Source organism: Hyperolius riggenbachi, chromosome 7, assembly GCF_040937935.1.
Source record: "Hyperolius riggenbachi isolate aHypRig1 chromosome 7, aHypRig1.pri, whole genome shotgun sequence".
Taxonomy (NCBI): domain Eukaryota; kingdom Metazoa; phylum Chordata; class Amphibia; order Anura; family Hyperoliidae; genus Hyperolius; species Hyperolius riggenbachi.
The window spans coordinates 242,052,586-242,068,854 of NC_090652.1; the positions used below are offsets into that span (position 1 = coordinate 242,052,586).

General features: G+C 41.2%; 1 protein-coding gene across 1 annotated transcript in view; it reads left to right on the plus strand.

Moving 5' to 3' along the window:
• The window catches only part of SESTD1 (SEC14 and spectrin domain containing 1), a 203,110-nt gene that overhangs the window by 94,133 nt on the left and 92,708 nt on the right, over nucleotides 1-16,269 (plus strand). The window contains exon 3 of the mRNA XM_068245429.1: nucleotides 12,130-12,238. Coding sequence (XP_068101530.1) covers nucleotides 12,130-12,238 — 109 coding nt within the window. The remainder of the gene's footprint in view (nucleotides 1-12,129; nucleotides 12,239-16,269) is intronic.

Sequence of the window (16,269 nt, forward strand, 5' to 3'; positions counted from 1 at the left end):
GACAGCCACAGGCATGACTCATAAAGGCAAATGCATTGTGGGATTTGTAGTTCCTTAACAGCTGGAGGGCCAAGTTTGCCCATGCCTGGTCTATGCCGTTATGGTCTAGCCACAGCACAAATAAGTACATTTCTCCCCGAGTAAATAAGTTACTTTTCTTCTATGTTCCTGTCTTTTTCATTAGGCAGTATAATTCTGACAAATCTGACAGGTCCATCTTCTCAGAGGGATTCTCAGTATTTCCTTTATTATTAGGAAAATCCCTCCCTGGAAAGGATCTATACAAAGATGCCAGCCAGCCTCCCTACCCCCTTGCACGCTATTTAGCAGTTGAAGTGAGCAACTGCAATTCAGTAAGTGGTTTTAAAAATAAGGAAAACCCTGAGAATCCTCCGTGTGTAGAAGGACTAGCCCAAAACCTGTCAGATCTGTTAGATTTTTACTTGCTACTGTAAGAGACCGCAGGATGGCAAAAAAAATTACAGTTCAGGAATAAATGCATTTTATGCATATGTATTTTAAATTTGACAATTTTGGGGCTATAGTGGTCCTTTAACTGTATATAAAAAATATGGCGAGTACTGGCTTTACTAGTGAATACATTGCTTATGTTCTTGGCTTTTTATGGTTGCTGGGCATTTCGCTTAAAGCAGACCTGAACTCCAAAACTACTTATCTGCTCTAAAATATAAGCAACAGCATAATAACCTTTAAAGAATCTTTGCTTGTTACAGCTTATTGAACTCCTACTAAGATTCTGCAGAGTTCTTACTTCCTGGTATCATAGGAGCACAGAAAGGTTTAACCTCCTGTGTTTACATATTATCTCAGAATTCTGCAGACAGCTGAAAGCTCAAATTACACTAGCTCATTACTTGCTAAGAAGGGAGAATTAGACAGACTGATCTTTATAAACGCACACTGGGTGGATTTCTTTTTGTTTCCTTGTCTCCTGTGCAAGAGTTCAGGTCTGCTTTAAAGAGGATGCACCATGACTTTATTTTAGTTGTCAGCAATGTCTTTTTTTTTTTTTTTTTTTTTTTTTACACACTTATTCGTTACTTAGTAAATTTTAAAAACAAACATTTTGGATTACAATTTTTTAATATTTAACTTTTATTAACTTGTGAAGAGGTTGTGTAAGGTGAAAGTTGAGCTTTTCCAGTTTCTCTTTCCATAGCCACATTCAGCCAGTTCCCAATGCATTGTGAGCTCTGGCTGTCCGGAGTGCAGCTCTGCATGCTGCATAGTCTATGGCCTCAATTCACTAAGCTTATCTCCTGTCTTTAATAACTCTTCTAGAGTTGTTACCATGGTGATAAGGCATGTGGTATTCAGGAAACATTTTACCTCAGGCAAACCTAAAGTTAACTCTTCTGTCTTTAAGTTAACTCTTCAATCCTTAAAATAACTCCAGAGTTAAAGACAGGCTGTTTATTAACTACATGTGAAAATAACTACAGAGGAGGTAAAATAACTACAGAGGAGGTAAAATAACTACAGAGGAGGTAAAATAACTACAGAGGAGGTAACTTAAGGAATGAAGAGATAAGATAACTATCTTATGTGGAGGTAAGTTTTCTCTTGCCTTATTATCTCCAGCATGATCTTAGTGAATTGAGGCCTATGGGGTGACACAGCTAAACAGTGCTTTGTGAATTGGCTAAACTCTGCCAGAAAGAGAAGCTATTTACAGGATCCCCTGACACCCCTAAATGCTACTCCTGTGTAGGCACTTTAATACAACTTGTGTGCTAAAGGAGAACACAACTTGTGTGCTAAAGGAGAACTGTAGTGAGAGGTATATGGAGGCTGCCATATTTGTTTCCATTTAAACAATACCAGTTGTCTGACTATCCTGCTAATCCTCTGCCTCTAATACTTTCAGCCATAGTCCCTGAACAAGCATACAGCAGATCAGTTGTTTCTGACAATTTTGACAGATATGACAGGATTAGCCGCATGCATGTTTCTGTTGTGATTCAGACACTTCTTCAGCCAAATAGACCAGCAGGGCTGCCAGGCAACTGGTATTGCTTAAAAGGAAATAAATATGGCAGCCTCCATATACCCCTAAAGTCCTCCTTTAAGCATTTAAATTACACACCAGCAGAAGTCCTTGTAATTTATAATTGGCTTGTATAAAAAAATCTGTTTTAAAAGTCACCTAATCAGGAGGCTCAAAAATGTAACATTTGTGCCCTTAACCCTTTAGCAGTCAATTTTATTTAGAGGCTTGGCAAGTTTTCCAGGCTAATTTATTTTAGCAATTTTTTTTTTTTGTTACATTTCCTTGCTACTAATTTAGTACTGCTGTAATGTGTATTTATGGCCACTTGTCACCAGGGGGCACTGCAAGACAATAACAGAGGACTTCTGCTTTCAGTTTCTATATTATCTGCTAGCAGAGAGACATCAAAACATTTTAAGAATTTACAGCACAAGTTTTGCCGGCTGAGTTCACTTATCTCAAACGATATAATTAATTTGAAGCTGCTAATGGGTTAAAGTGTTTTTTAGCATTGAACTTTTATGGGACCAGTCACTTGGATTAGTGACTGTGTACTTTAAAGTAGATGTCCATAGTTCGTTCTCTGCATGCTTTTTATGTAAGGTAGTTACATTCTAGATCAGAACAACATTATCAGCGTAGGCATTCTGGTCAGGTGCCTTAATCTTAGAGGAACTCCAGTGAAAATAATGTAATAAAAAGGTGCTTCATTTTTACAATAATGATGTATAAATTATTTAGTCAGTGTTTGACCATTGTAAAATATTTCCCTGGTTTACATTCTGACATTTATCACATGGTGACATTTTTACTGCTGAAAGGTGATGTCAATGGAAGGAGATGCTGCTTGCTTTTTTGGCAGTTGTAAACAGCATTATTTCCCACAATGCAACAAGGCTCCCGCAGTGTGATGTCAGAACCATGGTCCTGGCATCCCACTGTGGGAGGGGTTTCACCACAATATCAGCCATACAGAGCCCCCTGATGATCAGTTTGTAGAATGGAAAATATTTTTCATGGAAAATGAGGTATTAGCTACTGACTGGGATGAAGTTCAATTCTTGGTTATGGTTTCTCTTTAAGGAGTTGTCCCAATGTTACTGGTGTTGGTATGTGGTACTCACAACACTCATGCCGCCCTCTTCACTGCCAGTTGGAGAAGAGGTGTGACGGTTTGGCTGTTAAAGCTACTGACCCCACCTCCCAAAAAAAGACTTTCAGCAGGGATGTGGCTTCATGAGTGAGTGGGGATTTCACATGGAGGTGTCCCCAGGGCTGTGGAGTCAAGGAGTTGGAGTCAGAGCAATTTTGAGTACCTGGAGTCAGTAGTTTCATAAACTGAAGAGTCTGAGTCAGATGATTTTTGTACCAAATCTATATCTTTGGTAAGAAGTAGACTAATGCTGGATACACACGGTGCGTTCCCGCACTCGATTTCCCGCTCGATTCCCGTCGACTTGTTTATTTCCAACATGTCCGATTTGCATTACGATAGATCGTTAGGTCGATTCGCATGTAAAGTATGCCAAATCGACCTAACGATCCATAGTAATGAAAATCGGACATGTTGGAAATAAACGAATCGACAGGAATCGAGCGGGAAATCGAGTGCGGCAACGCACTGTGTGTATCCAGCATTTGGAGTTGGAGCAATTTTGGGTACCTGGAGTCGGAGGTTTCATTAACTGAGGAGTCTGAGTCGGATGATTTTTGTACTGACACCACAGCCGTGGGTGTCCCAACATTATGGGAACAGCACAGTTTCTGGGGAGGGTTTGGAAAATTGCTGGTTAAAGCCAAAGCACCTGCGATTGGCTTGCAGGGGCCATGCATGTCCAGCCATATGGGTGGGATTATGTAATCTAAGGGGGTGGGGGGGTTATTTATGGAAAATATATTAGAATTACACACCTAATCTTAGCAAGCTTATGTGTTCAGTATTGTAAGCAGAGCTCTGCCTGCAAATTATATGATCCGTGTTGAATCTCCATTCACCTTTTACATATAATATCCCTAATTAGTAATCCATGAAACAATGCACAGAATTTTCCGCTTGTTTGTGTCTGCCCGTGTAAATGCCAGCAACCGAGCAGGATCCAAGAAAGCTCTTTGTTACATGGCATGAGCTTAGCACCGCCACAAAGAAACGAGAGATGGCAGTGGCTGGGCTTGGAGCGTATCCTGGCCCAGGCTGGATGCCATGCTTCTATCCACACCTCGTCAGCGCGCACCTGCGGCTTATTTCACAAGGCTTTTTACTCTATTCATAAAGTCAGGGTGTAAACCGCAGACATTATTCATATGCCCTACAGGAAGAAATCAGATGGCTTTCCAGCCCCTGGAAGCACCTGTTGAGAATATCTTTGACTTCTCTCTGAATCCTGTGCAGTAAATCTGTTAGCAAGCGGCGGCCGATGCCAGAGCATTGTGTCACAAGCCTTTCTGGCAGCATCTGCCTCGTTATAGATGTAGGACATTGACACGATAACTGCCTTGAGACAGCAGCGGGCTTCACGTATCAGGCTTCCCTGTCACTCGCCAGTGTGGCCTGTGCATGTGTGTTTGGAGCCTCTCTGGTTCAGCAAGTGATGGGCTATTTGGCAGCACTCAGAGGTGCTGGATACTGACCAGGCAGTGAAATGCCGGCTTTTTACCTCAGAAAGTAAAGAGTTCTCTTGTGGCCATGCTGGCTTTGTATATTGTAGATGTTATTTTAGAATTAAAGGTGCCATCACTAAGAAACTGTAATGCAATAAATAGGAATTTAGGGGGTAGTGAAAATTAACATAATGAATAAAATTGCTTTTTTCCCAGGGTCGTCTCCAGGACAGCACCCATATGAGATAAATTCCCTCCAGATACTATTGGACAGGAGAAGGTTAAAAATTAGCATACCCTGCAGCAGCATACATATATATATCCCTCACCTGAACTAACCTTCAGTTTAATTCCTGTCCACGGAAGGAGGAGGATCGAACAGGAGAGTCCATGTCAGTTGGCAGGCTCTGAGCGGCTGTTTCCCCCGTGTACACATCAGCCAGGCGGGATTGATGTGGGGAGAGGACGCCGGCTCCGTGTTACAGACCTCAGGAAGACGCTAAGGCTTATGGGGCGAGAATCTGTGCGTGCAGTGCGCGCGCATTGGTCGGCGTTTTGCGGAGGTCGGATTGGCTCACCGGGTCAGATGACCGGGTGGAAGCCTGAGCACGCCCCTCTAGGAAGCAGAGCGGAAGCTGGACTGGCGTGGGGGCGACATGCAGCAGAAGCGCCAGAATGCTGAACGCTGTCCAGGAGTTAACCCTTTCACTGCTGGCAGGCAAAGTAAGTCCAGTCTAAGGGTTAGGAGGGAACTGATGTGCATGGTTGTGGCTGCGGGGGGTGAAGCCTTTAGAGGTGGAACCAGGCAGACATTTTAAAGCAACTCAGTCTGTTTTCCATTATACTCATTTACTATGGAAGGATCAGACGTATCTCCGCAGGGATCTGCTGAACAGAGCTCCAGTGCTGGTTTGGTATGTAAACCCACAGTGTGGGCTTTATTGCTTCTGGTCTCTGTTATTATAGATAGTAATTTAGTCCTTTTCTTTTTCTTGCTTGTAGCCCAGACTGGAAAAGCTGACAAGCCGGTTAAAATAAAGGAAACAAGAGATGAATCAGGCCATGCTTCAGTGCAATTGCCAAAAGCTGAGCTAAAGTGTAAAGAAAAGAAATATGCTTTATGTGCAGCAAAAATTTCATCTGCATCAGGAAAGAGTTTATGTAGTTCCTGTACTCAGAAAGTGGTTAAAGAGGAAACCCCGAATATGTTTAAAGATCTTATGGGATGGATGAAGTCAGAAATAAAAGCTACTTTTTCAATCCTATAAGGAGTCTGCCCCATCTACCTCTTCAGCAGTACCTGAATCATTACCACCTAATGTAATTCCTTCCTCTCCCAAAGCGTTAACATCTCTGGGCGATCTCAGCAGGGGCAAAAGAGAAAGTGGAATTCAGACTCAGAGCATTCAGAGGGTGAGATTCATCACTGGAGGAAATGAGTACTGAAGGGGATACTGTAAGTCACAAGAATCAAGAAAGGGACAGAGATTTGCTTTTCTATAGATAATATGGATCAATTGTTAAGTGCGATGTTTGCTAATATGGATATTAAGGAAGAGGAAAAGGATCTTTCCACTTTAGACAAAATGTATAGAAGTCTGAAAAAAAAAAAAAAAAAAAAAAAAAAGTTTTATCCCGGTTCACTCTACATTAAAGGAATTGATAGGGAATGGCAAAACCCAGAAAAAAGGGTCTTTTGGCCTAGGTCTATGAATAGGAAATACCCCTTTAAACCCGAGGACCAAAAGATTTGGGGACCAGTTCCCAGATTGGATCCTGCTTTATCTAAAGTGTCTCGCAAATCGCACTTACAATTTGAGGACTTTGGGGTTCTGAAGGATCCCCTAGATAAGAAGGTAGATAATCTATTAAGAAGAAATTGGGAAACAACTACTTTAATTTTCAAATCCGCAGTAGCTAGTGCGGCCTTCTCAAGATCATTTAAAATATGGTTGCAACAACTAGAAATGCATATCGCTGAAGGTTCACCTAGAAATGTTATACTCAAATCTTTTCCTAATCTGTTTCAGGTAGTAGATTATCTTACAGATGCAGCGGATGAGACAGTGAGACTTACTGCAAGAGCTTCTGCTTTATCCAATTCAGCAAGAAGGGGAATATGGGTGAGACCCAGGGAAGGTGATGTTTCTTCCAAAATAAAACTGTGTGGCTTTCCATGTGAGGTTAAATCTTTTGTTTGGCACAAAATTAGATGAAACATTAGAGAGATCAGCAGACTTTAAGGAAACTTTCCAAATAAAAAGATAACTTTTAGGTTTAAACATTCCTTTCGGGGTTCAAGAAAACAGGCGGAGCTTACATGGCGTCTCTGGATCTACAGGACGCGTATCTGCATATTCCAATACATCTGGAGTCTCAAACGTTCATGAGGTTTGCAATACATCAAACAGGCGAGGTAAGACACTATCAGTTTACAGCTCTTCCATTTGGCCTCTCCTCAGCCCCTTGGTTGTTTACAAAGTAATGACTGAAATCCTTGCTTTCTTGAGACTTAGGGAGATTTAAATCATAGCATATCTAGACGATTTGTTTTTATGGGGAGACTCAGCTATGTCAGTATCCACCCAGATTCAGACCTCAGTGTTGGTGCTTGAATCGGTAGGGTGGTTAATCAATTGGGAAAAGTCATTCCTTACTCCATCTCAGATTATGATTTTCCTGGGTTTTTTCAGATAAATACTGTTAATCAAAGAGTTTATCTTCCTGCACAAAGGAGAGAACTTTTTGAATGTGTTTCTTTTCAGGATTCAACTTCCATCATTTTAAGAAAAGCCATGTCTCTGCTCGGTCTTATGACATCCTCATTCCCGGCGGTCCTATGGGGCCAGATGCATTCAAGACAACTTCAACTATGGATTTTGCAATCTTGGAACAGGAAACAGAATGCATTAGACAAGAGGGTGCTAATACCGCACTATGTCAAGATGTCACTTCATTGGTGGTTGGAGCCAGCTCATCTAAGGGAGGGCCGTCTATGGAACTTGCCATACCAAAGGATAATAACCACAGACGCCAGCTCTTGGGGCTGGGGAGCACATATGGACAACATTCCAACTCAGGGAGCTTGAGAGAAGGATCTTGCCCGGGCTCATTCCAACATCAGAGAGATGGAAGCAGTTAGAATGGCACTTTTACAATTCCAAGTACACATCCAGGGATTACATATAGTAATCAATCAGACAACAGTACAGTGGTAGCCCACATAAATCATCAGGGAGGAACCAGGAGCAGAACATTTTGCAACAGAGTAAGCATGATCCTTCAATGGGCAGAGATGAATCTAGCATCACTGACGGCGGTGCACCTAAAGGGAACTTTAAATGTTGTGGCGGATTACCTCAGCCGTTCACAACTGAGCCAAGAAGAATGGATACTAAACGAAGAGGTCTTCCAGAGTTTGACACGCAGGTGGAGGACTCCGACAATAGACTTGTTGGCGACCAGGAAGAATACAAGATGTCGCAGATTTTGTTCCCTCTGTCCCACCGACAATCCGGTCACAGTGGATGCATTTGCACTGAGCTGGAGGGATCATCTGATTTATGTTTTTCCACCATTCAGGTTCATTCCAAAAACCCTCAACAAGATTTACAGGGAGAAAGCGTCAAGCATACTAATAATACCTTTCTGGCCAAAAAGAGCTTGGTTTTTTCTCTGTTAGGGAAGTTATCAGTGCAGGAACCAGTAATGTTACCCCTACGTCAGGATTTGTTACATCAGGGTCCAATAATGCAGCCGCAACTGGAAATGTTGCATCTGTCGGCCTGGAGGATGAATTAAAACTTTTAAAGAAGAAGGGGTCTTTTTCCGGGAATTTATCCAATACTCTACTACAAAGTAGGAAGATGGTCACTAGAAATATCTACTTGTAAGCTTGGAGAACCTATCTTCATTGGTGCGATGAGAACAAGCTGGATTCAAAACAGGAATATACTCCGTTAGAGTTTCTACAGGCAGGACTGGGAAAAAGGACTCAGTATCAGTACTTTAAAAGTGCAGACTGCGGCCTTGAGTGTCTTTCTACAAAGGAGATTGGCAGAAAATAAATTTTTTATTGGGTTTTTTAGAGTTATGTCTAGAATTAAACCAGTGTTTAAATCTCATGTGCCTCCTTGGGTCTTGAACTTAGTACTTCAGGCTCTCATGAGTCCACCTTTTGAGGCAACAGCTAGGAGAGTGGGAGAGATCCAAGCTTTTTCCATAGCAGAGCCATACTGTATTATATCAGATGATAAAATCACACTTAAATTAGATTCTGCTTTCTTACCAAAGGTTTGTACGAATTTTCATAGGTCGCAGGAAGTTTTCCTCCCTTCTTTCTGTCAGGACCCATCTAATGAAAAGGAGGAACACTTTCATTGTCTTGATGTCAGGAGATGTGTAATTCAGTATCTGGAAGCAACGAAATCATGGAGAAAGACGCAGGCAATGCTGGTGTTATTGCTGGTATTAATAGAGGAAAGCAGGCATCCAGGGCATCCATCGCCAGATGGATAAAACAGACAATTACTATGGCCTATCAGCTTCAGGGAAAAGAGGTACCTCAGTTGATCAAAGCACATTCAACACAGGCGGTGTCTACCTCTTTTTTTTTTTTACTTTTTCATTATTGATTTAGTGGCACTCTGCACCTTGTTTTTGAAATCCTTCGCCACTTTATTTGACATAAGCCACCTCCCCGTTTTTTGGGGGTTTTTTTTAACTCTGTTTTATATACTTTTGGGCACCTCTTACCCCTTCATGTAGTCAGTGTTTGCCCATGTGTAAAATCTTTCCTCACTCTGATTCACATTCTGAAATTTATCACAGGTGGTGACATCTTTACGTGCAGCTCTGCGGAATGTGTATTTCTGAGAATTCCAAACCCAGTGAAAATAATGCCTGATCTCCCAGAATGCTGTGGGAGGAGAATTCCACACAGCTCAACAGAATAGGCCAAGCATCACTGGGAGGGCGGGGCTAGGAAGTGTTTCTATTGCTGAACCCCTAGAGGTTTCCCTCTACCAAGCTTAAGTATCTAACTTTTTTTTATCGCTTCAGGTACGCTTTAAGGGCCATTTTCCCATTGTACAGATTTTGCTGGAAAGGGCAAATCGATGTAATCCCAGTAACGTTTCCATTAAGTGTGATCCAATTTAGGCCCAAGTGCAAAAGCCCGGCCTTTTGCATTTTCTTAGCTCATTGATGCGTATTTGAGGCCCTGTTCATAGAGCTCAGTTGTGTTGCAGATTAATTCTGCATGTCAGCTCACTGCCCATACAAGTACTGTACTGCGGTTTAACTGATCTTGTTGTTCTAACTCGCTGTATGCAGGCTTTGTATTAAAGACTATATGTCCAGTCTCCATTGCAGATCAGTCATTTATAACGTGTGCGCTATGCAACTGACCACTGTTAACCTAGCCTAAGGGAAATTTATTGCAAAAGTAGACGTTCAGTATTGAATCATTGCAGTCTTCTTAATGGTGGTGGGCGGAGGTAACAAGACCAGTGCACAAACAACTGGAGAACTGGTTTCCCAGAGCAATCAGTTGAACTTCAGCACCTGAGATACTCTAGATCCTAGGTTCTCAATGTGCGGTACGCGAACCCCGGGGGGGATACTTCTGATGGTTCCAGGGGGTACTTGGGCTGATATACTTAACCAAGAATGCCCCCCATTCCTTTAGATTGTAAGCTCGCAAGGGCAGGGCTCTCACCCTATTTGTGTCCTGGAAATCATTATCATGTCACTTTTATTACATCATGTTGCTTTTATCACTGTCATTACCAATTCTGTATCTTGTATTCCGTATTTTGTATGGGTTTTTGTATTTTTTGTCTCTGTATTTTGTATTTTGGTGTACACCATTGTCTGTATTATGTACCCCATGTTTGTTTCTTACTTTGTACAGCGCCACGGAATATGTTGGCGCTTTATAAATCAGTAACCATAACAAATTTAGAGCTTCAGAAAATTATAAATCTTTAAAGGGGAACTTTAGCCTAAACAAACATACTGCCATTAAGTTACATTAGTTATGTTAATTAAAATAGAGGTAATATACCGTAATCTCTTACCCACCCTGTTTTAAAAGAACAGGCAAATGTTTGTGATTTCATGGGGCAGCCATCTGTTTGGTTGAAAGGAGGTGACAGGAAGCATGAGACACAGTTCCAACTGTCCTTTGTCCTGATCACCCCTCCCAGCTGCTAGGAAACGAGAACATCATCATCAGATATCCCATCATGCTTTGCACAGCATCAGGGGAAAAATGCCAGGGCAGTTTTCTTCTGTGCAGCTAAAAATGAGGCTTGGTTAAGAAAAAATAAAGCTCTGATGCTGTGAAACTGTTAAAGAAACACCAGGCCTTTTCAGTGCTGCTGAGTATATTTTTAGTCTGGAGGTTCACTTTAACCACTTAATGACAACCAGACTTATAAAAACGTCCTGCTAGAGCCTCTTAATGGCTCCAGGATGTTTTTATAAGTCAAACAGTGCTGCTGCCGCTGTGCGCGTGCGCACTCACTGTTCATTTGTGTTCCCGTGCTCGTGAGATTAGTGAGGGAAAAAAAATAGAAAAATACACCTTTATTTCCAAATAATATATTGTCACCATCATTTGTACTAGGGACATAGTTAAATTCTTGTGATAACCAGGACAAATAGGCAGATAAAATGTGTGGGTTTATGTACAATAGCAGTGTTTATATTAAAACTATAGGAGATGAAATTGGAGAAATAGTGTGGTTTTTTTTTTTCATTTTTTTCCGTGTTTTTCCCTTTAAAATGCATAGAAAATAAAGCAATTACTGAAAACAAATATCAACCCCAAAAAGCCTAATTGGTGGTAAAAAAAAAAAAAAGATATAGATAATTTCATTGTGATTAGTAGTGATTAAGCTATTGGCAAATGAAAGGGATGAGCACTGAAAGGTGAAAATCGATCTTGTATGTTAGGGTAAAAACCGCTTTGGGGTGAAGTGGTTAAACTCCAAATTAGTGTTTTAACTAATTTAAAAGAAATAGTAAATGCTTGGAAATTGTTTAGAACCAATTATCATGAACTACGATTAAATATGTTTTTGCCAAGGGGCAGTGGCGTAGCTAAGGAGCTGTGGGCCCCGATGCAAGTTTTACATTGGGGCCCTCCAAGCACTCTATACATAACAATTGCAGGTGCAAGACGGGGATGGGAAACAGCTTGTTAATGATTACCACGATTCAAAGCATTTATAGAAGTGATTATTATGAGCACAGGACCAATAGAGAGCTAATACTGTGTTTGAGGGGTGCGGTCGCAAGGGCCCCGATGCGGTCGCAAACTCTGCAACCCCTATTGCTACGCCCCTGTCAAGGGGTACTTGTGATGTTTATATGTTTTCTTTGCTAGGGGGTACTTGGTGTGTACAGGGTTTTAAAGGGGTACATACCAATAAAATGTTGAGAAACTGCTTTAGATGACTTGACACCTGCTGAAGGACTTTTAATTGCTGATAACATTGTGTGTCTTTCTTTAGGAGGAAAGGATAGAAGAAGCGGCCTCATTCTGACAATCCCATTGTGCACTGACCAGACAAATATGGATGAGCTGAGTGTTACTCTGGACTACTTGCTGAGCATCCCAAGGTGACCTGTTCCATCCAGCATGCATAAATTAAAGAGAGAATGTTAAAAGCTTGACGCACATGACTTTACACAAGCTGTTTTGTTTGTGATTTATGTAACAAAGCTTTAGACAACCTTTGTAATAATGTGGCAGAGGGTAATGGTAAAAAGTGAAATGGAATGACTTAAAGTGTTATGCTGAAAACATCTGATCTTAGACACATTTTATAATACTGGCATGTCACCTTCAGTATGTCCAGTTTAGGCTATATTGCTCTGTATGCCCATACTGATTGTAGTCTAGCTACAGAGTCCATTGAGTTATTTTTCTAAAATGTTCTTACTACTTTTGAAGTAAGAGGTTTTATATCATACTACTATTATATATTCTACTATCATATATTCTACTATCATACTACTATTAGATACTATTATATCTTACTACTTTTGAAGTGTTACCTCTCTCCTCATCTTTCTGAACTCAATTATCATGCTTCTGAAGATTGTATCACTACTTAAAGCACAAGGGTCAGTCATACAATCCCAGGAACAAAAAACACACATAAAAGTAGATAAATACTTGTTCTACTTACATATGTATTGTACTGTCCACGTTTGTATTTCAGTAAACTGTATATAGTAAATAAAGAGAAAACTATTCCAGACATTTCCCATTTTTACTGCCTCTGACTGAAGCCAAGCAAGCTGGTCGGAGGCTTGCTCAGATTGAATCTGAAGCAATATTAAAAAAAAACAAAAACCTAAGACGAGGGAAGGTTCTGGGTGCTATAGAGCTTGTCTGTGGGTCCTATAGAGGACTTGAATCTTTAACTCTGGGTGCTTAACCTCCTTGCCGGTTATCCCGAGCTCAGCTCGGGGTAACCTGCGCAGGAGGATTTCTCAGGCCCCGCTGGGCCGATTTGCATATTTGCTAGCTGTGTGTGATACGTGATCGCTGCCGCTACCCACCGCGCCGAGCCGCCCCCCCCCCCCCCCCCCAGACCCCTGCGCAGCCTGGCCAATCAGTGCCAGGCAGCGCTGAGGGGTGGATCGGGATTCCCTCTGACGTCCCATGGTGACCGGGGAAGCCCTGCAGGAAATCCCGTTCTGAACGGGATTTCCTGCTTACTCTGAGCGCCGGAGGCGATCGGAGTGGGTGGTGGGGATGCCGCCGCTCAGCGGCTAGCTCACTACATGATTTGAAAAAAAAAGTGCTGCGCTGCCCCCTTGCCAGCGGGAATTGGACCGGCAAGGAGGTTAAAGTCCTACCTCATATAGCCACATTAATCCATGCCATGCACTGATGAGAATCCACCAATCTGAAACAGTCTGTATGCATGTTGGATTATTGTGGCTCTGTACAATTAATAAGCTGACACATAATTGTATTTCAGCGGCTCTGGAGGTGTGTTTAATTTCAAGGGACAACAAAGGATGATTTGCATATTCAGCAGTGATGCATTGTGGGACACTTCAGAGCTCACTCCAACCTGAATAATAGCAACTACCTTCTGTTTTAAGAAGGCAAACTTTTGTTTTGCATATGATTTAGTGGACATTATACTTTTTGAATTACATTTTGTAGCATCTTAAATACGGATGGTAATTTTTGTCTCCCTTGCAATGGAACAAGGTGCTAAAGCTGTCCATATGCAGTCCAACGGTAATTCGATTTGACTTCTACAGTAGAGTTCAGAACTCCCCTTCAGTTTGCTGTTATTGTTCAGTGACTGCCAGTGTGCTTTTACTGTAGCAATATGAGTTCTCAGGAATGTATAATTACAGTATAGACAAATGTAAATCATTGTAGCCCATGCAATACGCCATTGTTCATACAATTGGCTAGTTGCACAGAAACAAGTTGTGTGCAGACCAGGTTTGCCCATTTGCAGAGGTCACTGTGATGGAAATACACATTTATTTGTATGTGCAGCTGCTATAACGAGCTGCCTCCCTTCCTTTCCATGAAATATGACTTCCTCTTATTTACCAGCTCTGCATGCCCACCTGTTTCCATTGACTTTTTGTTTGCCCTTAGCTGAGCTTATTATTAGTATTAATGAGGAATTGTTGTATCTGCTTGCATTTACACTCCTTTAACTTGGATACTCTTGAGACATCTGTTAAAGCAAAACTATTCTTATTGGGAATACTCAGATATTTATATTCTCTTTAATGGCTTAATAAGTGGACTGCCCAGATGTTAACATTTTTTGTGTAATATGATTCCAATACAGCTGCAGGCTCACATGATGTGAAGAAGCCCTGCTGAAGGCGTTAAAGAGCAACGACTCCTAGCAGAACATTAAAAATAATGCAGGATACTCATTTTTACGTTAATTATTTTAGTTCAAGCATCGAGTTCCATAACAGAAATGCTTCTTATAAGTATAAATTGATGTATATTGGTATTAAACCCCACCCTCCAGGTGGATGTTTAGCCTAGGCTATAATGCCATGCAGCCTACTCCCCCAGAGCACTCTGGGTGGTCAGCTGACGTTCCTGCTCACTACACAAAGTGGGTAGAGGAAGGGGACATCCCTCTGTAATTTCCCTTGCCAGCAGAAAAGATGCCGGCATCACTGATACATTTTAAGAACGAACAATCAGAGTGAGATAAGATTTTACAATGTCTGTTGTGTGTGTGGTCTGGTGTTAGTTATGGAGAGAATCCGAAGACATAAAAAAAGTTGTTTACGTGATACTTTTAATGACTAACCAGGTATGGTTCTGAAACATGACTGAAGAGAATCTTCGTTTTGAAAGCTTGCAAAGAAATCTTGTACAGTTCGGTATCACCTAAACAACTTGTAAAAATGTAACATAGATAAGGTAAACACATAGGAAAACAGTTGAAAAAGCTGTGTGAATCATGCCTAATGTCAGAAAAAGTACAACTGCATAGAACAGCTGATGTGATTTAACAGTAAATTTTACTTGACGTTAAAACAGATCATACAATCCAAAAATCACAGTCCATAAATCAAACAAGAAAGGCTTTTCCTTTTGCTCAATTTGCACCTTCTATTTTCATACAAGTCTATCATACGCTGCACAGCGCAAGGCTGATTCATCGGTGGCAGAGAATCAACTTGTAATTCGTCAAACAAGTCATAAGCATAATTAGATCCAGAAATATTTGGACAGAGAACTTTTTTTTCTAATTTTAAAGAAAAAAGGAACACCGAGAGCCCGATATGGTGTAGTATGCAAAACCAGTAGAGTGGTAATGAAAGGTGTACATAATGTATATACTCACAAGTGTGGGTTACCGCCTAGGCAACCACTGTACAGGCAGGTGAGGAGATTAGACCTGTCCTCACTCAGGATTAAAAGTCACTCTCTGTAGATAAGGAAACAAGATGGGGATCAAAATTTCTAGCCATAGACCTTGAACAAGCATGCAGCAGATCTGGTATTTCTGACGTTGTCAGATCTGACAAGATTAGCTGCATGCTTGTGTCTGGTGTGATTCAGACACTACTGCAGCCAAATAGATTAGCAGCGCTGCCAGGCAACTGGTATTGTTTAAAAGGAAATATGGCTGCCTCCATATTTCTCTCACTACAGGCGTCTTTTAATAAGTTTCCATGCCTGTTATTCTGGCAGTTGAATTGTACCACTGCTATACAAGTAAAATAATTAGCTGGACTCCTCCAAAATAGATTGGTAAATGGTTCAGAGCAGTCTGATTACAATGCCTAATGAAAATAACTGGGGGAGGGGGAATAATCTGCAGTGCACTTTACTCTTGACAAAATGTACATTTTAGATGCAAGTACTTTACATATTGTAATTTTTTCATCATAGCATTTCTTTACTGAGCAATGGATAAGGTCATTTCCTTGTTTTTTGCTCTGGACTTATGACAACCTTTCTTTGGTAATTGTAATACTTTCATTCCTCAGAAGGGTTACTATTCCCCAGAAGGGTTACTATTCCTCAGAAGGGTTACATTTAATTTCACCATTTATATGGCATTATTTGTGAATGTCATATATACTTTGTTCCCTTGGATAGAACAGTGCAGGTAGCTGCTGTAACATTACTG